Raw genomic sequence first — 24,487 nt, 5'->3', positions numbered from 1 at the left:
TTTATTCTCACTCCATTTAATTATAATATAATTCAGCCGCTGCATATTATAAAATTTGGAGAAAAACTTTGAGTCCGCTGGCGGACTAATTCCTCAGTAAAAATTTTTTTTTTCTGGCCACTGACGGTAAAGATTTAGCACCCCTTGTTTATGAAGCAATTGCTTTCTCAAAAAGTTTGAAGAAAAATAAATTATTCCTGTCTCTGATTTAAACTCAAATGAATAGTTCATTAATGCAATGGGGAATGTTCCTCATGACGGAAATCGAGTAGTTTTCATAAAAGAGCTCTAAAACAACGCATTTTAAACGCATCATTTCAACCTTTTTCTTTAAAAAATTATTTAAATTCTTAAAAAAGAGGAATGAAATAATGCATTCAACATTTAAAGAGATTCGTTTCTATTTCACCATTTGGCAACATCGGTTATAGCTAATAAAGAACAATGAATCTGTTACCTGTATGAGACAAACAAAGATGACATATTTCAGAGGCGTGCTGTTCTGTTTACTTATGTTCCGAGTTCCGAGACATTCTGTGACATTTTGTGCACCTAACCTATCTTCCTCTATAAAAGTAAATAACAAAACAACTATTGTTTATGTGACTTGTGGAGGTGGTATTGAACTATAATTTATATTTTGCCTCAATTTGACACTATTGACACGATTCTCCTTCTTCTAACATACTACTAACCTGAACTCCGATCTAGCATTCTAGGCGCTGTTGCCAATATGTGAAACACAATATGTGAAACAAATCCCTATAAAAATTAAAACCCAACATTTTCGAAGTGAATTTGAAAAACTCATGAATTAAACTCAACTTTATTTTGTTTAAACTTGCATTTGCTGTAATAACCGAAATTGATTAACATTCCCCATGGATTAATAAAAGACAAAGCTGGAGCATTCGACGTTGAATAAATCCAAAACAAGCACCAATCACCAAAAATGCAATACTTTTCTCCAAACCCGTTATACCAATTAAGTTGATATCTTCAGTAGATGAAAGGGAGATTGGGAAAAGTGATTGTTTTGCATTTGTCAGAAATTTGAACATAAAATAATTACGAATGAAATACCTAGTTATATTATATTCAAAATGGTATGTTCACCCTCAAATGCGATAGTTGTTCTCCCGATGCGTTTACAAAAAATATTCTTGAAACAGAGAGATGACAAAATCTCTATCAGCAAGTTTCGTTAAATATCTTGACGTTCAATGGACTGAGTGACAATGAATTATTATTATGTGTTTCATCAATACTATAATTGGATTACTCTAATTTGTCAAATGTTATTCATTTGAATTGTGTAATAATATGTTCAAAAACACGTTCCCTACTGACAAATCGGAATTTTTATTATTTTTGAAATCATTAAAAAATAATCTTTTTCCAGGACACCTCATTTATAATAGAACGGATACCGTCGAAACATCCATCCCAATTGACTTACCCGGAGGTTCTCAAAACTTCCGTAATAACCTAGAAGAAACAGCTCTAGGATCAGGGTTTACAGTACAAACCTTAGGGGTTGGTGGAGAAGGAAGTGAAAGCAGCCTAATAGGTTCAGTTTCGGGAACCGATAGACGACAGGGGGGATTTCAAAGTCAGTCTGGAAGTCAGTATTTCGGAGCGGGAGGATCTGCTTCTGCTGGAGAAACTGGACAGAATTATCGTGGACAGGCAGCTTCTGGAAAATCTGGTAGTTTCAGGACTGAGTGGACTGCAGATGGAGGTTACTCTGAAACTGGAACAATTCCTCCAACTTTCTTCCACAATAAGGTCGAAGTAGATAATATTCCTGTTGGCACACGAAATGATCGGGTATCTAGATCTAGAGAGAAAAGGATGATTCAAAGAGATCCGTACCAGGAGATACAAGCAATGGCTAAGTGCAATTCCACTAATTGTGTATATATAAGATGTGTGGTAGCAGATCTCGAAAAGGATAAGGAGGTTGTGATAGCATTGAGGTCTCGGTTAAATGTCAGAGCGATTAGAGAGGTAAGATTTTTTATACCACAACAAATTAGAATCGAAATTTAATGAACAACTACAGAGATACATCGTCATAAATGCGAAAATACGAAACTAATCTATCTAGTAGGTCGCTATTAGCGATACTGACAATTAAATTGGTCGCTGACGCTGACAGTTTGTGAATTTTCTAAATTGAATTAATACTAATTGTGTGTTGTTGTTCTGTTCTTAATTTGTTACTTTAATAATTCAGTTGTCATTAAAATGGCATACACAAATGAGGAAATGGCTGATGCATTACGTTTACGATCCGTCGCAGGAGAATGGGTTAGAAGCTTCTAGAAGATATGCTGAAATGTATCCTCAACGGCAGCATCCTTCACATAGAATATTTGCTCGACTTCATCAACGATTACGAGAATATGGTTCATTCGACAAAAGAACGCAGGATTGTGGTTGCCATCGAGAAGTATGAGCACCACAGCTTGAGGAAGCAGTACTTAATTTGATTGAAGAACATCCTACTACCAGTACTAGAAATATTGCTTTCCAGCTAAATGTTGATCATATGACGGTATTTCGAATTTTAAAGGAACAACTCTTATACCCTTACCATCTGCAACGAGTACAGGCACTGTTATCGCGATACTTTCCGAAACGTCTTGAAATTTGCAATTGGATGCTGGAAATGATAAGATTATTGATTTTCATAATTACCACATATGGGCTGATGAAAACCTCACACTATTGTCGAAACTAACCATCAAGAACAGTTTTCTCTTGACGTGTTGCTCGGAGTTATTGGGGATGATTCAATTGGGCCTCATTTTCATACGTTCAATTTTTGAGAGAAGTGCATCCAGTACTGCTGGAGGAAGTTCCTTTGAGCGTCAGAAGGGATATGTTTTTTATGCATGATGGGGTTCCCGCCCATTTCAGTCAAGTAGCACGTCAGCATTTAACTGAAACATATGCAAATCAGTAGATAGGTCGAGGAGGACCACAGAACTGGCCCGCTCGATCCCCGGATCTCAATCCTTTCGATTTCTCTATTTGGGGCCATTTACAGCATTTGGTTTATCGTACTCCTGTTCGCGATGTAGAGGACTTGAGAAACCACATCATCGATGCGTACAGGGTAATCAGAGAGACTCCAGGAATATTTGAGCGAATACGTGGCTCAATGCGCCGACGTCTAAACGCATGCGTAATGTCTGAAGGTAGACATATTGAATATTGACTATGATTTCTACATGTTGTGTGTTTTGTTATTAATAAATTAGTTTTGTTTATTACCCTTTAATCGTTTAATGCAGGTACTAATTACAAAATAACAATAAATCCAGTTCGCATTCATGACGATGTCTCTCTGTAGTTGTTCGTAAAATAAATTTTTTGCTGCGAACTAGTTTATTTTGGGCAAAAAACCCACAAGAGACATTTTTTGTTCAGAATGAAACAGGCTATCGGAAATAAATTTTTAAATGGTAAACAAATAAGACAAAAAGTTACATTGGAAATACATTTTAGGGGTTGCGTTTTCCACCCCTTACAACCATGGGGTAAACCAAATAAACTACTAGCTAAGTATCTTTTTGGTAGTAGAAAACGTCAGGTTAATTTCAATATTGTAACTTTTTCAGTGCTTGTGAAAAAAATTATACAAATTTTATGTACCACCTTTAAGGGGCTGTATCTTAACAAGGGATGCTCCAATGAAATTTCTTTATATGAAAGATCGTATCTTTTTTTCGATGAGGAATCACCTCCTTAAATGTTTTACACTTATTCAGTTACACCCTGTATATAGATATACTGCTGTAGTTTCTTCGATTTCTGAACTGACTCTATCTGTATTGAGATTTTTCAGCGCCGCTATTTCCCGTCGTGTTGTGTTTGCCTTGGTGGTTTTGCGTGCATTGAAATCCTTCGCGTTATGGATTTGCTCAGTAATGTCGTTAAGTAAAGTATGAAATCTTGACATTGGAAGTGCTATCCTAGGCTGGAGCTATAACGAAGTTTCCACCTTTGGCGAGTATACCGCACTCGTCTTCTAACGTGTCCGATCGGAGAGGTCGACCACTGTTTGTGTGTTGTACTGTTCAGGATTTTTCTGGCTCTCACTGAGATTCTCGTTGTTCTTTATATTAGCGAAGTTTCTACCAACTCGAGCACTGACCACATCGCATAAAAACCTGCAGACCACGGCAAAAAATCCCGGAAAATAGTTCTCACACAGTTATCTCCGGCCGTGAAAGTTTATATACTTTGAGTAACTATGTTTCCGTTTTTTTTTTAATTAATGAGAAAATTAATAAGAATAGACCTTCAGATTTTTTTATAAGGATACAACTCTATTGTGAAATTTATGATAATGTATTGATAATATTGGAATAAATTATGTACGAACGTTTTCGAAAATTAACATTTGTAATTCGAATATCATTTCCAGCTTACATCCAATCAGGCTGTTAAAGTATCTTCGATGGTAATTGGAAAAATCACGAAATTACCCTATCTTGGAAACGTGAGAGAACAAATATCGAAAAAACACGAAATATTCACAGACATTCCTGGCAAAGAAGCTGAGTTAGTTCCTGAAGTAGTGCCATTGTGGGTATATATCGTGTCATCGGTGGCTGGTATAATTATGCTGCTCCTTTTGATATGGATACTCAGTAAGGTAAGAACCATGGCGTCATTTCCTTCGATTCTGGAAATAACATCTTCTTTTTATTCAAGTGTGGATTCTTCAAAAGAAATAGACCTTCTTCCGCGCCAGAAAGACAACCACTGAATAGGAATGGATATCACAGTGGTGACGAAGCCCTTTAGTTGGAAATGCAGAACTGTAATGAATTACTCAGTAACTATTAGGACTACTGCCTAACTCGAGACTCAATTTTTAATTTATTATTATTGTGTATATGTGTTTAGTCGAATACTTTTAGTTTCCGTAACATTCGAACTCTTAACTTCTAACATATCAACTCGAAAGAGTTCAAGCTTTCTCGTTAGTGATTTTATATAATGCCGAATATTGTTTTGTGCTTTTATCCTTTTTTATAACTTATCCATCCGTAACGGTTCGTCCTGAAGGCCCGGAAATATGGCATTCAATTTATCAGCACTCAGTGTGCGCAGACTGGATTATTTTATGAACTTTATTTTCAAAGAATCAAATGTGCCACTCGTAAGCTAGGTTTATGAATAATTTTTGATGATAAAAGTACGTTTTTGTTAAGTCGATATGGCCGGACAATTGTTCATCCTCTTTCTTGTTGTACATTATCTATTTTTAAATGATTATTTTTATTATATACTTTTTGTTGTTGAATTGACGCGAAGATGAAGTCTGTACGTACTTATGATCTAATTTCTCGAACTGTATAAAGCTTTACGTATTTTTGTCCAACGACTCTGTAAATTATAACAATCGAAAAAATATTTATAACAAACTGTGAATAAATGACTAAGATAATTTATTGATCGGTTTATCATTTCTCAAATACAAGAAAATAAATATTTGGAAATAAAATCTCGAAATATGCATCTCTCCCAACTACCCACACGATAGGTTCTGGTGAATGCCTTCCGGAAAACAACTTCTTTCCTGGCTAATACTACGCTGAATATTGAATTATATCCGACATACATTCATGCAAGATACCTCATAGAGGTTAATTACGCATATCTTTCTCGTTCATTCAGACGGACCATGCTGAAATTTTGCTAGTAGATCACCTACAGACCGGATTCGAGGTAATTTTTGAGGATAAAACACAAGTACTACAGGAAAATCCTCAAGGCGCTCTCAGAGCGGTGCCTGTGCGTAAGTAGCGATTCACATTGGATTCGAATCGCTGGATATTAAATCCATTTGGAAAAACGTTCTCAGGAAGTTTATTCCACATAAACGCAGTTCTCTAGATGAAAGAGTTCTTAAACAGTGAAGTTCGAGGTGTCCTGAGTTGAACCTCAAAACGAGAGCAGCCACAGTCTGTCGCGTCTTTCTGATATGCACCGCTCTTAGTGGAATCAGATGTACCAAGTCACTTGAACACCTCCCGTTGAAGTATCTATAGAAGAGAGACAAATCTCCAACCTTTCTTCGATGTTCCAGGCTATCAAGGTTGCACGTGCGCGTTGCGCGTCTCCAAAGAGGCGGATGGCTCTTTTCTGGATGGGATCCAGCAACTTCAGGATATGTTTGGGGGCAGAACTCCATACATGAGAACAATACTGCAAAGAAGGTCTGATCTGAGCTTTATAAAGTATCAAAAGTTGCAGAGGTGTGTACAGTTTTCTGGTTCGGAACAGTGTTCCAAGCTTTTGAGAAGTAGCCTTTGCAATTCCAGCGACATGATTGTGCTAAGATATTGGTGTTCATTTTAATCCCCCAACAAACTCATCAAAGCAGAAAGCGGAATTGTCTGATCTGACATTATTATATCCGGTTCGGAGACATTTGTCTTCTTGGAGAAAACCGATGCCTGGGTTTTTGGGGCATTGCATTCAACCTGGTTACTTTCACCCCAATTCGAAATCACTTCTCCCACTGCCGGTAAAGATGTGCCTCCGTAGCCGATGTCCTGGAATCCAAATGGAATGACGAGACAAGTGTGCTGTCGTCAGCAAAGCAAAATATTGGATTCTTGGTTTTTTACAATGAAAAGATAGTTGGAGACAATATGGATCCCTGGGGAACACCAGTGTTGATGGTGAAAGTATTCGAGAGATATCCATCGACAGCCACTTGCCAGGAACGTTCTTTCAGGAAGCTGAAGAGCCATACACAGAAATGATCCGACAAACCATAGCATCGAAGTTTGGCCAGCAAACCCCTATGCCACATACGATAAAAGGCCTTAGAAATATCAGCTCTTGATTCTCCAAGTTTCTCGATTGCCTTATTCCAAATATGGATGACGTACGATAGAAGGTCTCCTGTTGATCTTTTTTTCCGGAAGCCATATTAATGATCGCTTAAAATGTTGAAGCCTTCTAAATATTTGAGGATATGGTGGTTTATGACTTTCTCCATGATTTATTATATCACTAATAGCAGAGCGACTGATCTATAGTCATTTGGAAGGTTTTTCTTGCCCTTTTCGGGAATAGGCTAAACGTGAGCAATCTTCCAACAGAAAGGAAAAACTTCTTTCTTGTAAGATAGGTTGAAAAGTCTGCAAAATACTGATGCGAGTTCATTTGCGCACTTTCTAAGTACGATGACGGGCAATTCATCAGAACTAGACGCCTTGTTGATATTGAACTATTTCAAAATTCGCCTCTAGTGTGGAAATAGTGGGTAGTGCCTCCCACAGAAAATCAACTGTGAAGTGGGACGCAAATTGCTCACCTAGTAGATTTGATTTTTATATGACTGTTGTTGCAATTGAACCATCCGCTTGTATTAGCGATGGAAATGTGGATTTTGTAAAATTCTAATTAACAGCTTCAGATACCGACCAAAAGGGTCTAGACCCCTTGGGATTGGCAAGAGTTTATTCTGATGATCTGATGGTCAAGTTCTTTGCTTTCATTGCAACAGTTTGCAGCTGTTGCGACCATTAACAAACCTAGTTCGGTTTTCAGCACTAGGATTTTTGCGCCACAGCCGGTAGGCATTTTTACGTTTCCTACACCGTGAACACTACTTGTTGCGCTGACGAGCTAGGAAATGTAATGAGTGCCAAACACTCCGATCCCTACACAGTGGGTGCAACGCCACGAGCCTTATTATTTCACGCTTTTTTTTTGCACGCTGCAATCCACATACCATATTTATTCATTTCATATGGTGCCAGTGAGTCATCACGTACCTACAAACGTTGTTTTGTGAAAGTATGATTGTCAATATGAATCAGGGCGGAGAAGACACTGTAACTGAAGCTATAAACACGTTTGATTGTAATATCAAAATAATTGACATCGACCAAAAAAAATTTATTCTGAAAACCAACATCGACAGAGATGTAGATATTACCGCAAAAATTGGATTAAAAGTTTTTCTAAATCTACTTGCATTGAGTGGATTGTAAACAGAACATATCCTGAAATAAAAAACTAAAGTATCGAAAATATTGGGTTTGTCAGCACAATGCTAAAAATAAGGAAACAAAAACAAGCAGCCTTAGGAAAAGAAACAGGAACTGTGGCGTCAAAACCTTTAGTGAGGTTAAAAATGAAAACAAATTAAAGATGCAGGGATCCTTTGCTCAAGAAGGGTCTAGACACCATTGTAGAAGTAAGTTTTTTTTGGAGAAATGTTATTACAACAATATCAATTCAATAAATTTCAATTGCATATTACGCATTGCCACAGAGTTACGGTGGAAGAAGCCTATAGCTGTCTGAAAGTAAGCTCGTCTACAAAAGATCAATTTTTAAAGTACTTTAGTAAAGGATTGACTCCTAGCGAAGCCAAAAATTTCCATAAGTCGACACTAACGGCTACTATTCAAGTGATAAAATATGTGAAACTCTTGTCAATGCCCAAGTCAATCCTATGGAACGCTCAATTTATTATTTTTATGAACAAAGGAGGTACGTAAACTGAGAGAATTTTTGCTACGATAGAGAGATTTTTTACAGCAGCAAAATCGTTTTAGCAAAGCTTTTTTTAGCCACCAAAAAAACAGTTATTTAATAGTAGTAAGAAATTGAATGGTGCATTTTATGGTGCATTTATTCAAATTTATCAAATAATTGTTTAATAAATACCCATTACACAATTTTACCTACTATTAGAATGTATGTATATGACAGATTGAATTGATATTATACATTACAAATTATCACCTAATTTGTTTGTATTACTGTTAGGAAAAACCTACTATCTACTACTACTACCACTATGACCTACTGTCAAGCATTTTGAGGCGACAGCTTGCTCACAATTTTTGTTGATCCAAGGTTTGCCATTAGAAGGTCGTTTCATTGAAAAAGGAGTATATGCATCCATTGATGATAAAATAACTTCCGTGACTTCAGAAGCACAGATGGATTTTTAGAGCTGAAACAAACATCCAGCCAGGGGAAATTTCGGAAATGGTATTGAAGATTCTCCCTGTAATGCCAAACTTTTCGCGGCTCAGATTGTTCCCCAACATTGAAATGAGTTTGTGGTCAGAAGATCCCAATGGAGACCTTACGGTGACTGTAAATTTCTGGATTGGTTGTTAGGTATAGATCCAGAAGACTAGCATATTCTCCATCACGGTCAGGAATCCTGGTTGGCTCATTTATAATCTGAGTAAATCCGCTGCTTATTGCAAAAGCCTTAGCTTCGCGACCTTGTTCGTCGTTGATATTTGAAAATTTGAGCCATTCGATAATGTGGACATTGAAGACACCGAATATGGAAATTTCGGCACTGGCATCAGTGCAGAAAAAATCCGACCCAAACAACAAAGTGTTGTTTCAACTGTTGAATTTTTCTGAGAGGAAATATAGAACCTACTCCTTTTCATTTGTTCCTACTTCTCTCGACATCATACGATTTTTATATTATAAAAACAACATATTTTCGTGTTTCATTTATTTTACATAATATAACAAGATAGATATGAGTACAAAAAAATAATAAAAATTAATATTAACTCAAAATGAAGTATCAAGTTTAATTTTTCAGCTTCCATTTTCACCTCCACGTTCTTCCCACTTCCACTCATAAAACAAAATTATAGCTTTCATCAAAATGGTTTTTAGTATAGATATTTTCTGACATCTATATGACGCAAGTGATCATTTGAGGACAAATAAATCTATTATTATCATAAATACGATAAGAAAATGAATATTTCTAATGAATTTGTGAATTTCCCCCAACTGATCTACACAGTATGGTCAACGTGCGTAGCAGTATTAGCCATGGAAGTTTATATGTCTTTTTTTGGGTAATTTTTCGGTAATTGCTGATATTTTTTTCCAATTTGCATATTTCGAGTAGAATGCAAATTTTATCGACCCATCGTAATTTCCATCAAATCACATCTATTTGGAGTCGAACAAATTGTTTTCAATAGCCGACCAGAATATTTATACTATACACTCAAATTTTTTTTAGGTTTTGAAGTTTTAGCATTGAAATATCATCAAATATTTTAGTACTGATTAAAATCAATATGAAGATAGGCAGTATTCATTATCTCCAATTATGACTTATTGGGTCGTTGGTAATACATTCGGAAGTAACAATTATAAAGTTTTATAGAATGTAAATCGAAGGAGTAGATATTCAGCAGGATTCTATAATTCAATCCTTTCTTTCGTGAAAGAAGTTGAGAAGAAAATGTCAGTGTTTTTTTCATAACACAGAGCAGCAAATAAATGATCCGGTTGGGCAAAGTGACTACTGTTTTACAGTGTGCTAATTCCAAAATCACAAAACTTTTCTTTCTATCAGCTACCATTTTTGAACTACAGTGTTGCCAACTTATATGTTTGTTTCTTCTGAAAATCCCTAATAGCTGTGAAAAAGATGATGTCAATCGTCATGTCAATTAGTCCGTATCACTTGTAATTGATGAGCAGTTATAACCTCTTTCATTCCTTCGTATAGTTTGAATGAATCATTGCTCAATAGAGTTACTGACAACAACTTAATATTTTGTAATGATGTTCGAAGTCTGCTATTGAAAATAATCTTTCCTGCGAGTTTATCAAAGTGAATTACATGTTGAATGGTGTACTGGTTCACATTGCCAATAACTATGGATCTATTCTAATTGTACCTTCAACAAAGATGATAAAAGACTGAAAGAGTGTAGATCTCAAAATGGTTAATTTACTTTTTGGTCAACAAAATGGATTATTGTGTCACTAGGATAGAAGAGCCAGAGATGATAATTGAGAATGAGGAACTGGCCAAAGAGAATATAATTCAGACTCCTTCCATGACCAGAGAAAAATCATTTTGCCCCCACTACTTTCAAAATAGGGTTCATAAAGCAGCTCATTGAAGTATATGAATAAATACTCCATGTGTTATATGAATGTGTGTTAGGAATCACACGTTAAAAGGTAAGACCTCGTTAGTCCTTAGCTAGCACAAGTTTTGACTTCTGAAGGTTGTCGTTCGTAGGGGTGCAACAGTTGTTTAATAGAACAGATTATAAACAGACAGATTCGTTTGTTTGAGATTTCTCAAGTAACAAGAAAGCCTGACAACTATCAAGAGCCAGTGAACAACATGCTTACGATTTCAAAAATCTTACAATATGAGTTGCATCATTTTCTTAGTGAAAACACTTTCCTGACCATATGGATGGTATTAGTAAAGAACAGGGTAGAAGGTTCAACCAATACATCAAAACTATGGAGAAGCGGTAACAGAGAAGCAGGGACATCCATATGATGGCTGATTACTGTTGGAACCTCAAAGTCCCCCCATGACTTGACATTCTTCAATTCTCCATACATGAGAATCCTCATGAAGTACAATTTACTCGAGAAGTAGATTTCCTGCGAAGCATTTCATATAGCTGTAGGATACTACACTCACGATACGCTGTCCTGAACCTCCCAGGTTCAGTACATCTGTATAATTTACTATCATTTTGGATAGTTTAGGGAGTAGATGTCCTGTGAAGCATTTCATTCAGCTGCAAGGTACTATACTACACTCACTAATCAGGAGACGCTGTCTCGAACCTGTCAGGTAACCTGTGGCCAACTAGGCAGGCCTCTTTCTAAACATTCTGGGTGATGTAAGAGAAGAACATGGTGACTAGTTTCACTAGAACATTGAATATCTTGGAGAAGTGATATCAGAGAAGGTGAGATATCCATTGTATAGCTGATTACTTTTGGAACCTACGAGTCTCATACCCGAAAATCGAGTACACGAAGCTTCAGCTTCAAAGGTCCCTCATGACGCCTGTCTACAATCCTTCCTATGTAAAAATACCCATGTACTGTAATTTACTATTATTTCGAATCCAAACCAGTAAACATTTTTGGTAAAACTTGTGCTACTAAATCGATTTCTGTTATATTTTAATGTTAATACCTACCCACCCCTTTTGAGAGCTACGTAGCATAAGTATTTCTGAAATGTTAGCTGATAGGGCATTTATAGATTCAGTATATTTAATTCATTAAGATTCTGGTCTAAATTCTTCAACATCAATAATAGGGGAGCCTAAGCGGGGATTTCGGGATTTACTAAAGCGCGGCAGATTAATATACAGGGGGATACCTTGTACCCGGTTAAGTACCTCCACCAAATATGAGCCCCATATTAAGGCCGCCTGTGAGGGATAAAGGATCAGATTAATAAAAAAAATTGATCATCAGAAATTCTCGAGCGCGTCAGATTGAAGTAGGGTGAGTTAATTACCTGCTAAAAAGTGTATATTTCAGTAATCTGACAATTTGAAAGTGACGTAAAGAAAAAGGAGGGCAGCAGAGTTGTAAAAAAATAACATTTCGACATTCTCGAGCGTAGCTATATTTTTTTAAGGAAATAATTCAAGGATAACGAAAAATATATAATCTGACGATTTCCGCAAGCCGAAATAACAAAAATTCGTCGATAAAGTTTAATGCGTGCAGCTGTGTGATACCTTTATTTCCCTATCCGAGTTTCTATTCCTCTATTCTCTATTTACTTTTTCTCTATCTATTACTCTCTCATTCCGTCCCCACTCTGAATTCTGTTGCCATGACGCCATCACAGCTGATCACAGAGACTCGTTTGTGATGAAGATGAAGAGGATGATTAATTAATCAATTAATTGATGGCTGGAGCCGTTACTACGTGATAGGAATCCATAATGAAAAAAAGATAAATTGAACTTTCTTATGTTTTTTACCACTTTTATTTGTAACTAACGTTACTGCAGTTTCGTCCTATAAGGACATTTTTTCAAACTTATATATTGTATGAGTATGAAAATGTCCCTATATATTGTAACGTTAGTTACAATATATAATATATATATATATATATACATATATATATATATATATATATATATATATATATATATATATATATATATATATATATATATATATATATTGATTGATGCAACAAATTTTCCTTTATTTTGAGTATTTCAATATTAAATTCTACAAAAAGGATTTGAAGTTTTATATCTTCTATTAATTATCTGGCACTCCTCAAACCAGTGCCAGAAGATGACAGTATCACCAACTGTCGAAAGCGCTCGCATATAATTAATAGAAGATATAAAGCTTCAAATCCTTTTTGTAGAATTCAATATTGATATATATATATATATATAATTATATATATATATATATATATATATATATATATATATATATATATAATTATATATATATATAATTATATATATATATATATATAATTATATATATATATATATATATATATATATAATCTAAGTTACAAAAGTGGTAAAAACATAAAAAGTTTGATTATAAAAAATAAAAATTTTTTGATCATTTTTTGAAAATGATTTTCTTATAAATACAAGTATTTTACTTAAAAAACATACACTTATTTAATTGCATGCTATTTCCTGAGCTTTTCAATTAATTGATTTCAATGAATTGAAAAAAAATTTTAAAAAAACATTGTTTTTGTCAGATTAGGCGAATCCCTCTAAATAATCGTCAGATTATGAGACAATACATCTGAAACATAAAGTTGAACCATATATATCTTAATCTGAAGCGCTTCAGTATTTCAAAATGGCGAATTTTTTGCATATTATAATAATGGCCCCGAGTTTGCATCAGATCGAAATCGTCAGATTATTGAATGAGAGCTTTTTTTGTTGCACTTAACACCCCCCTAGATTAATTTTTTTTCTTTCACTTTTAACCCTTACGTACAACCACCCACATCATGCAAACGATCAGATTAACATACCAACATTATTAAAAATACGTAGGACATTAATGCTATCAATATCTGACGCGCTCGAGTATGTCCATGCAACAGTATTTTTTTACATATTAAAAAATCTATAGCCGCTTTCCCCACCGATGAAAAGGTATATATTTCCTAAGCTTTGCAACCTAATATGTCTCAATGACGCTCGAGTAAATCCCCATTTTGCATCGTGGGCTCCCCTGCTACAATATGTTGCTCTGTGTTATCCTTCAAGTTCATCATATCCTCTGATCAAATACTTATAAAACAAATAATGATTCATCAATAATTTTGTACCTAGTTATTTAGCTCTTTACTCAATGAAAAAACCACTTTTACATGCCTATAAAGCGGAATTAGTTTAATGAAAATATCTGTAACTCGTTACAGGCATATACCACACTTGACTGATGAACTAGTTGAGAATAAAACATATTTTTCAATTTAGAATGAACTTTTTTGATAATAATCAACCCTACTATGATTTAGAATAAAGTACATCTTTGAGAAGAACAAAAATTATAACTTTTCTTGGTGAATACTTCAGTATAATCCCTTCTGATCAAGCTTTATTTATTTTCCAGATTATAGAAGGTCAAATACCTAAGAAACTGCAAAAAATGTTGGCTTCTCCACAAAAATTGTGTTACTCTGGATGCTCATTCAGTATGTAACCATAGGGATGCCGACTACATTCAAATAAGGAAATAATCAGTTAGCGAAACAATGGTTCCTGTATTATAAATATTAAAACACATTTTTTTTCATATTTGAGGAATTTAATTTTTGATTCGATATTTAAAATACACGATGATCACTCGTTAATAAAGTAACAAAAGACACCAAACACACAAAGTGCATAATTTTACTCGCTGTCAAAGGCAGTCATCACTGTTGTTTGGTGAATATTATAGTGATTTCTGTGCAATTTCAAAATACATTTCGAAATATTAATCTCTCCCGACTACCTACACAGTAGGGTCTGGTGAACGTCTGTCGGAAAACAACTACTTCCCCGGCTAATACCACGTTGGATATTGAATTTTATCCGACAGGCATTTATGCAAGATTCCTCGCATGGGCTAGTTTCGCCAGTCTTTCATACTTTGTAGCTCCGCTACATATTTGAAACATTCATATATGTAGCGGAGCCGTGATCAATCGAGTCCCAGACACTTTGCTGTCTGGGTAGAATCTTTCCTGCACTGACGGGGGGTAATACCTCGAAACCGATCTGTAGGAAATATACTCGATTGATTTTAGCATAGTATATTATTCGAAACTATTCTATACTACTGTATTGTTGAAGGAGCTATAACCACGAAACGCAGCTATTTCCTAATAATACCCCAGAGTCAATTTCTCATGAAGTTTGTAAAAATATTGTTTTGCCTAAATGCTGACGACTCATGTCGTCCTTTTGGAGAACTGCGTATTGCCGAATGTCGATTCAGCAGAAGTCAGCATTGACATTGATCTTGATTATCCATGTTACCTTGAGTATGAATAGCGAAGGTCAATTTGGGTTTCAGGCCGGAAAACATAGGTCTCAATCTGTTTTTGTTATATGTACCACTATGAATTATATACGAGTATCTGCTAGTTTTACTCTTCTTGCGGATGACAAAACAAAAAAAACTCAACTGAGTTATATAATTTGATATTATCTAATTCAGAAGAGATAGAGAGTTGATGTAATACCAATCTACTGCCATTGAAATGTCATTGATAATGACAGAGTTCCATGAACGTGAAATTTTATATCGTAACTCTTTTATACACTATATTGTGTGGGTTTCCTATGAATGATATCTGATTCAATTCTATAACTACAAACTGAATAGGAGAAAATCATTTTTATATAATACAATGTTCCGAGAGGGCTTTTTCTTCTATTTTGTATCTGAAAGTAACTTATATCAGGTTTACTTATTGGTTTCAAAGTTTCCGAAGACCCAGATCGAGATAAAGCTAAAATTGCTTGAGAAGATGCAAACAAAGTTATAATAATCGTCAACACGAAATGTTTTTCAAAATAATGTGGAATTCGCCCCTGTCTAGTTTCTGATATTTATTAAGTTCAGACCATAACGAATGAAAACCAATGACAACGAGCATTCAGGACAATGAGTAGTTATTGTCCGATCAGAATTTCAAAGTATTATGCAGAAGTTTTATTCATCTTCAAAGATAAGATTATAATTTGTTAGTTCATTGGATAAACAAGGCAATTCAGCTCTCCCTTTCTCTCTCTCTCTCTCTCTCTCTGTAGAACTTACGCCGATATAGGCTGACTGTTTCTATAGGAAAATATATTTCATATGAATTTACAAACATAATAATTATTTTCGCATAGTCCTGGTGTCTAGATTATTTCTCTCGTTCTTCAAAAAATTAATTTTATGATCATTGCAAATTTCTCTGAAATTTTCGAAGTATACTGACCTCTTAAATCAATCAATAGAAGTATATCTGAAGATGTTATTTCCGTATGTTGGAGAACTTCGAATAGCCAAGAAAAGTTAAAGTTGTTCTTTAAACACCCGAGAAGTATCACTTCGAAACCATGTATAAAATGATTTCACATTTGTATCAAAAGTTATTTTATCACTCGATTTTATTCCAAACTAGTTCTTCAGTACTCCCATTACTTTCCTCGACAAAAAACTATCCTTTCCTCTACTGAATTCCAATACACATCTACCCCGCAAATTGAGTATGCTTGACGAATACAAATCTGACAAAATACAACTAACATTCAATATAATTTCAACAAGTGAATACAACCAATTTTTACAAACGTAGTATATAACTACTACTTTCGTAAAAATGGTTATTTTTTATAAAAATAGTAATATTTATCCTTCGTTCCATTAATTATATATCATCAAGAAACATCAAAGATATCAAAAAATTGTTGATATCTACAGAAATATCATTCTTGAAACATAATACGGTTTTAAAACGTATGCAAGTGGCGTTTTAAAAATTTTTGGGAAAATAATTCGAGATTATTCGAAACGAAGTGGTTTTCGAAAGAGATTAATCGATGGACAGTTAAGATGCAAGTAATGATGGAATCATTTTGTTAATGAAAATGAGAAATATACTTGCGATCAAATTATCTAAAACAACAACTCACCTACACTTCAAGTTAATGGACTGACACCTATCAGGAAACAACTATACCCCTGGCTAATACCACGAAAGCAGTTGGATTATATTCGACAGGTGTCAGTGCAGGATTCTTGACAAAAGTGATTCCCGCAAATGCAGTTGGCGATACAACTGCCAGAATCGATTTTCAATTATTGGAACGGGCACACTTGCAGACCGGTTCCGGCCTATTTGGCCTCCCGTCAGTGCAAGGTAGTGTCCAACATAAACATGGAGGCGATGGTTTCCCATTATTTAAAATCGAATTCCTCTCAGAGTATCATTCTTCAAACGAGGCTGAAGCGAACGACCAACAACATATTTGTCATCGCCCCATCTGCCCGTAATCGAGGTAACCAGGCTTCCTGGCCTAAACGAATTCTTCTTTTAGATAATTTGATTTACAGCTAGTCTTGTATGCTCCTTTAGTATATGTGGAATACGTGCAATCGACAGTTCAAAATTGTTTTGATTTGAACCACTCTGATTTACTTGAAGCAATTTCAGATACGAAACAAGGACTTAAATTTACATCAATCTAGCAAAGTCCATCAATTGTCACCACCCATCTTTTGGTTGATCGATTACAGAATTCGACTATTTTCAAAAGACTATTCCAATTTTATTGTCAGAGATGTAGTGTAAAAATGCTTTGAAAATTGAACAAGTGAACCCGTTACAGTTTTGATTATTGGAAACTTCTGATCAATAATTGTGCAAGCAAAACTGTGTAAGAGAGATAGTATTTCATATCACAGTAACATCTCTTACAGTATTTGCAAAATCTAAACCATTGGAAATAAGTAGTCTTACTTGAGAGTTTAACAACTATCAGTTTTTCTTCTGAAGGTTACCTAACCAAATAATTTTAGAATAATTCGGATGTTCCTTTCCAAAAGGTAATGCCAATCATGAGCTTCCTTCCCTGCATTCTTCATTATCGGATTCTTCTGCTTGCTCCTTCAATAAAGGGCTGCCATCGGTAATTTTCGTTTTACTTCCTCTTTGACTTCCTCTGTGGTTGTTTGGGAAATTAGGCACAAAATTACCGCAAGGTGTGCATGGAGCTGAGCGAGACATCCAATTCTTTGAGAAAACTGGAAAACGTCAAAGAGAATTATTTTTCAATATTTTAAATCATTGATAATGGTTTTCTTGAAATACTTGAATCATATTAGAAGTTTCATCTGAAAACTTTGAACTTCAAGTCGTTCGACCGGCAACCAGCTGCCAATTGAAATCAGTCTTATTATAAGTTTACAGTATACTCGGAGTACACGATATTGTGTACTCCTAAAGTTGGCGGCACTCTCAAAGGTCAAAAAAACCAATACATAGAAATGAACCGGCTGCAAACTAGTCCACGTGGACTGAAGAATTGGCGGTTCGTATTGGATAATTTTTACTAACCGAGTTTTATGATTGGCTGAAGAGTCATGAAATTAACTTTGAAGTCAAGTTACGGTGACGAATAGAATGCGGGGATGGTTATCGCCGTCGTGTCGTCAATGTTCAGGTAGGAACTGATCGCGAATTGAGTGTTGAAATTCGATATTGGTGCAGTTATGATTACTTGAAATTTTTGTTATCTGTTCAAAATGTGGTGTCCTCGGACAAGTACTAATAGTGATAACAATTTATCACGAGTGTGATAACAACGCAGACTTTTTCCAGTGTGTGTGATTCCAATAGCGATGGTGAACAATGCCAAAAGAGATATCAGTGAATAAGATTCGGATGCATTTGAATATTGAAACACAAAAAGTATATTTCAATGTATATATAAGAATATACATCTCAAGTTTAGTTTCGAGGGAAACAAACTATTACATGCAACATCAGATTTGACATAAATTTTTTTCTCAACTGTATGTAAAATTGTCAAAAACAAACCTTATGAACGCAAGACGCGATATGATACAGGATTACCAAAACTTTTAGATATTCATCTAATAAAATCATTGAAAAAAACAATATATGACTGTTACAAAAGCAACGAGATTCCTACAACTGAAATCATAAGGAAGTAATTGAATACTTCCTGCCATAACGTGTGCTGCTGTGACAAAACTCTTCAGAATTGGATAAAGAAACTAGGATTTAGATTTAAAATAATAAACAAACATCAAGCAGTTATGGAAAGCAGAAGAATAGTGAAATCGCTTAACAAATACTCAGAACAAATAAGTAAATATAGACAAGAAAAACGGCAAATTTTCTATTTGCCCGAAACTTGGTATGACACTAACGACACAGTTACAAAAGGGCGGACTGATGGTTCGAGAATGTGTACGCCTAACATGCCTGCAAACAAAGGATCTCGACTAATCATTGTGAATTGCGAAGGAAGTAAAGGATGGGTTCCGAATTCTATGAAATTATGTGGAAAAAAAATTGAGGACTGCAATGTTGACTATCATAAGAACATAGAAGCTAATATGTTCGAGGAATGGTTTGAAAACACATTGATCCCAAATTTGGATGCGAATAGTGTAATAGTTCTTGACAACGCTTCCTATCATTCGCAACAGCTCATCAAAGTACCGAAAAAAAATTTCAAGAAAGATGAAATACAAAGTTTTTTAATGGATAACAATTTGTATTTTGAAGATTACTTACTAAAAACCAACTACTTGAAGTTTTACAGACAAAAACATTTGAAAAAGTGTATGCCCTTGAGAGTATTGCTGAAAAGTATGAACACACAATGCTCAGACTCCCCCCCTATTTTTGTGTTTTCGATCTCATCGAGTTGATTTGGGGAAAATTGAAAAAAAGCATCAGGCGTAAAAATTATTTTCCAAACTTTGATAAAAAGGTAATAGAACTATCAGTAGTAGAAATATCTAATATTACCGAAGAAGACTGACAGAAAATGATTGAAAAATCAATTTTAGTTGAAAGACTATATTAATGGAGATTGGACACTTCCATATTAATGGTGGAAATAAATTCATTATTGATTCAAATGACCACAGTGATAGTGAAACAGAGAATGTGGAAGAGGAATTATCTGAAGCTTTCGAAAAAGTTAGTGAAGTGTTTTTGAAGCCATCAATTGTATATACAGGGCTATTCAAATTCGTTTCTGTACATAGGGATCTCGTGAACGATGAGAGATAGAGTGTCGTTTGAATTGTGGCAAAGTTGCGTATTTTAGAGACCTATTAAATGATGTAAAGGAATCGAATATAGCTCTTTTGGTTCTGGAGATATACAGGAAAAACAAAAAAATCCCAAATTATTTTTTTGTCGTTATCTTCTTTATTCGCAGACATATTGAAAATCTGTTAACATTTTGCTATTGGCACTTGATGTGGGCTCTCAGAATATATCCATGAATCTTTTATACAGGGTGTCATCTGACTTGGGCCACTCCCATCTTTGAATTTTCAAATACGGACCTGTATTTTTTGTTGTAATTTTTGGATCGTAGACGTTCACTTCATACTGAGAAATTAAATTCAATTTTATATTTCGGGATGTTTCGGTAATATACGATGATAATTGTGTGAATTATTCCCTTTTAAATTACGGCCCTAGAAATTTGTTGACTGAGTTGAATAAAATCATAATGGCAACTTTCACGTCTCCCTTTGTATCGTAGTTTTTCGAGAGTTTTTTTTTTTCATTTTTAGGTACTTATTCATATTTTTTCCATTGCTCTGAGCGTTTTCTACAATAAACTTCGAATAAGAAAACCTTTTATGATCATTTGAAACATGTCTACATCAAAAATATATTATATGTGTTTTGATAAGCAGAAAAAGAAATGATAGCAATAATAACATCCGAAACGAACACTATCTGGTGATCTGGTGATCTTGCAGACCACCTTATTGTCCCATTATTTGTCTCGAAATGGAAGGACTCCATTCGAACATTTATTGCACAATTAATTTTTTTGTGTATATAAATTACTTACTTCATTTCAATTTTCATTATAATTATAGTATTCGTTTCGGATGTTATTATTGCTACCATTTTTTTTCTGCTCATCAAAACACCTATAATATATTTTTGTTGTAGATATGTTTCAGATAAACAGATTGGTAGCCCACTGCTACAGCGAGGTATATGTCTCAGAACCAAATAGAGAGAGATTGTGTCTAGGAGTCACAGAAGCAGGTGATTGGTAGCCCACATCAACCTACATAATTACAGATATTGCAGTGATACGAATCCTGTAATGAAAGATCAGCAATCAGAGGATCTATATAGTCAACTTCTCTGGAAAAGCGAGGTATATGTCTCAGAACCAAATAGAGAGAGATTGTGTCTAGGAGTCACAGGAGCAGATGATTGGTAGCCCATTGCTTCAGCAAGGTATACGCGTCAGAGCCAAATAGAGAAAGATTGTGACTAGGAGTGACAGAAGCAGATGATTGGTAGCCCACTGCTACAGCGAAGTATAGGCCTCAAAACCAAATAGAGAGAGATTGTGGCTAGGAGTCACAGAAGCAGATGATTGGTAGCCCACTGCTATAGCGAGGTATAGGCCTCAGAACCAAAGAGAGAGATTGTGGATAGGAGTCACAGAAGCAGATGATTGGTAGCGCCCACTGCTACAGCGAGGTATAGGCCTCAGAACCAAATAGAGAGAGATTGTGGCTAGGAGTCACAGAAGCAGATGACTGGTAGCCGACTGCTACAGCGAGGTTTAGGCCTCAGAACCAAATAGAGAGAGATTGTGGCTAGGAGTCACAGAAGCAGGTGATTGGTAGCCCACTGCTACAGCGAGGTATGTGTCTCAGAGCTAAGTGGAATGATATTGTGGCTAGAAGCCATAGAAGCAGGTGATTGGTAGCCCATTGCTTCAGCAAGGTATAGGCGTCAGAGCCAAATAGGGGGAGATTGTGACTAGGAGTCACAAAACCAGAAGATTGGTAGCCCACTGCTACAACAAGGTATAGGCCTTAGAGCCAAATGGAATGAGATTGTGGCTAGAAGTCACAGAAGCAGGTGATTGGTAGCCCACTGCTATAGTGGGGTATATGCCTCAGAACCAAATGAAATGAGATTGTGGCTAGGAGCCACAGAAGCAGGTGATTGGTAGCCCATTGCTACAACAAGGTATAGGCCTTAGAGCCAAATAGAGAGAAATTGTGTCTAGGAGTCACAGAAGCAGGTGATTGGTAGCCCACTGCTACAGCGAGGTATATACCTTAGAACCAAATGAAATGAGATTGTGGCTGGGAGTCACAGAAGCAGGTGATTGGTAACCCACTGCTACGGTGAGGTATATGCCTCAGAACCAAATTTAATGAGACTGTGGCTAGGAAAGGTGCGGCTAGGAACAGACGCATAGTGGAAAACGACCAAAGAATAAATAAAAAATGTCTGAAATTGTCGAGATCGGTACATGACACTGGATAGACTACAGGCCCATGTTGAAAAAGTTATGGGTCATTTGAACCACCAGGTGACCTATCTAGAACGATATAAGAGCATAAAATAATAAGATTCAGCACTATGCCGTCACTTGTAAGCTGTCCAACTGAGTGCAGGTGATAATTCGAAAGTACAGGTGAGGTGAGTACATTTTGGTCACATATTTTTGTACAGCATTCTTACCACCGATAAATCCATTAAAAATAATAAGAAAACGCGCAGTGCCGTAAAAAAATGGTGCGCCACGAAGTCGGAATTTTTTTCTATTTTCCGACAATTACCGGGGTAAATTTGGTCATTTGATTTTGTACGGCATCTGTGTCTTACTATTTCAATACTGCTTCTAATCCATTATTCCGCAACGCCGTACAAAAATCATGCGACAAGGGGAAAAAATCGAGGGTTGCAATCCCCTCTCTTTCCATAGTCCAGGGGGTGATTTGAAAAAGTACGGCTTCGGTTCCAAAACATTATCTAGCACTCAAAAGTACTATTAAAAGTAATGCCGTCAAAAAATGATTGTTCCTTTGAATGTATATCAATAATCATCTTAATTTCATCGTATCCTTGATTTATAGAGCTGTAAAGTCATTTGATCCTGTACGGGAACTTTTTTTTAACATGATATTGTAAAATACAATTGTTATTTAGTATTGCCGTTCAAAAGAAATCGTTCTAAAAAAAATTATAGAGAAATGCAAAAACTGAAATTTTGAAAATTATTGTAAAAGTTTAAATATCATAGATCAATGAAATATATCAGTTTTCTACATTTCATCCCTTGTTTCAAATGGTATTAACATAGATAAATTAGGAAAAAATGATGCCGTACATTTTTATGCAGACCATATCTTTTAGGCTGATGAAAGTGACGCTACAATTTTAAGGGTACTTTATGGCCATCTGATACAGTACGGTATTAACATATTTTTGAAGAGAACAATTGATAATAAGATAAAATGTCGTAGTGTTCAGAACATCCTAAAACAGCATCGGTTCTATTCCTATGAGATACATGCCGTACAAGAGCCGTAAGTATACAAGCCTATAAGATGAGGGAAGGAATCCAAATGAAGAATTGTTTGGATGGTAAAATAGCGGAAGCTAGCTCCGACAAGAAAAAAATTAAGAAAATTTATTATTATTATAATTCAAACTTTCTGTATTTTTCATGCTCTTCTGTTGAATTTTATTTCTCACTTCATCAATGGTTACATCAACCTACATAATTACAGATATTGCAGTGATACGAATCCTGTAATGAAAGATCAGCAATCAGAGGATCTATATAGTCAACTTCTCTGGAAAAGTTGAATATATAGACCAGGATTATGGAATACTTCAATAGGGGTGAAAATCAAGTAATAGTTTTCATACATAATTATTCTGAATTTTTGTGGAGTCACCTTCAATATAATTGCTAATATATGTGCTTTGGAATCTTTAGTTGCTATTTGTACTAACTTAATCAATGAAATAATTGTAAGTAATCGCAAATCACCCACTGAAGTAATTGACACTACTCAGCAGATATGAACCGTTGTTAAACTCACCACTGGAACTTTTTTTCGCTTTGGCTGCACTTTCATCGCACAGAGGCATGTACAAAGTCTTCGCTCGAACCTTGTGAAAATAATTCTTGCACACCTTATGGCCCGATTCCGGTACTTGCACAGGGCTTTTTTGCTGTGGCAGTTGCTGAATCTTATCGAGCAACTCTTTCATCTCAACCGTGGGGCTCGTTGCCCTCGGTGGCGAACCAGGAGAGCCTAGGTTGGCTAGGCTGCTTATGTCAGATCCTATACTGTTTGTTACGCTATACTGAAGCTCCTGCATATGCGTTGAAGCTCGTTTGGGGTTTTCAAGATGCGTTGCGTTGCTAGGCATACAAACCGAGAGGTTGAGAAGGTCTGAAAAATTATGATCATCGTCTTGACTCTCTGAGTCGTCTTTGGAAAGTTTATGTTTGGATAATTTTGTACTTAGTCTAATGGCGGCCAAAGCATCACAGATATTTTGGCTATTGCTGACTGCACTACCTGAAAAGTTAAAAAAAGACTCGATCAACCCAAATTAAGACTC

At 35.5% G+C, this 24,487-nt stretch overlaps 2 protein-coding genes across 5 annotated transcripts in view; one reads left to right on the top strand and one right to left on the bottom strand.

The window, feature by feature from the left end:
* The window catches only part of if (integrin subunit alpha inflated), a 288,652-nt gene extending 283,181 nt beyond the window's left edge, over positions 1–5,471 (top strand). For both annotated transcript variants that reach the window (XM_074175145.1, XM_074175144.1), the window contains 3 exons: positions 1,403–2,010; positions 4,439–4,669; positions 4,729–5,471. In XM_074175145.1, the coding sequence (XP_074031246.1) occupies positions 1,403–2,010; positions 4,439–4,669; positions 4,729–4,821 (932 nt within the window). In that variant the 3' untranslated portion in view covers positions 4,822–5,471. The remainder of the gene's footprint in view (positions 1–1,402; positions 2,011–4,438; positions 4,670–4,728) is intronic.
* An 8,676-nt stretch (positions 5,472–14,147) lies between these two features.
* LOC111507123 (uncharacterized) overlaps positions 14,148–24,487 on the bottom strand; it is an 85,715-nt gene continuing 75,375 nt past the window's right edge. For all 3 annotated transcript variants that reach the window (XM_074175141.1, XM_074175140.1, XM_074175142.1), the window contains exons 9-10: positions 23,959–24,444; positions 14,148–18,111 (exon numbers count right to left, since the gene is read on the bottom strand). In XM_074175141.1, coding sequence (XP_074031242.1) covers positions 17,924–18,111; positions 23,959–24,444 — 674 coding nt within the window. In that variant the 3' untranslated portion in view covers positions 14,148–17,923. The remainder of the gene's footprint in view (positions 18,112–23,958; positions 24,445–24,487) is intronic.

This window comes from Leptinotarsa decemlineata, unplaced genomic scaffold (assembly GCF_025532065.1).
Source record: "Leptinotarsa decemlineata unplaced genomic scaffold, Ldec_3_MD MMD2_tig00000882_RagTag_RagTag, whole genome shotgun sequence".
NCBI classification, from domain to species: domain Eukaryota; kingdom Metazoa; phylum Arthropoda; class Insecta; order Coleoptera; family Chrysomelidae; genus Leptinotarsa; species Leptinotarsa decemlineata.
Note: the sequence above shows the minus strand (reverse complement) of the source record. Positions and strands in the feature narration are given on the sequence as shown.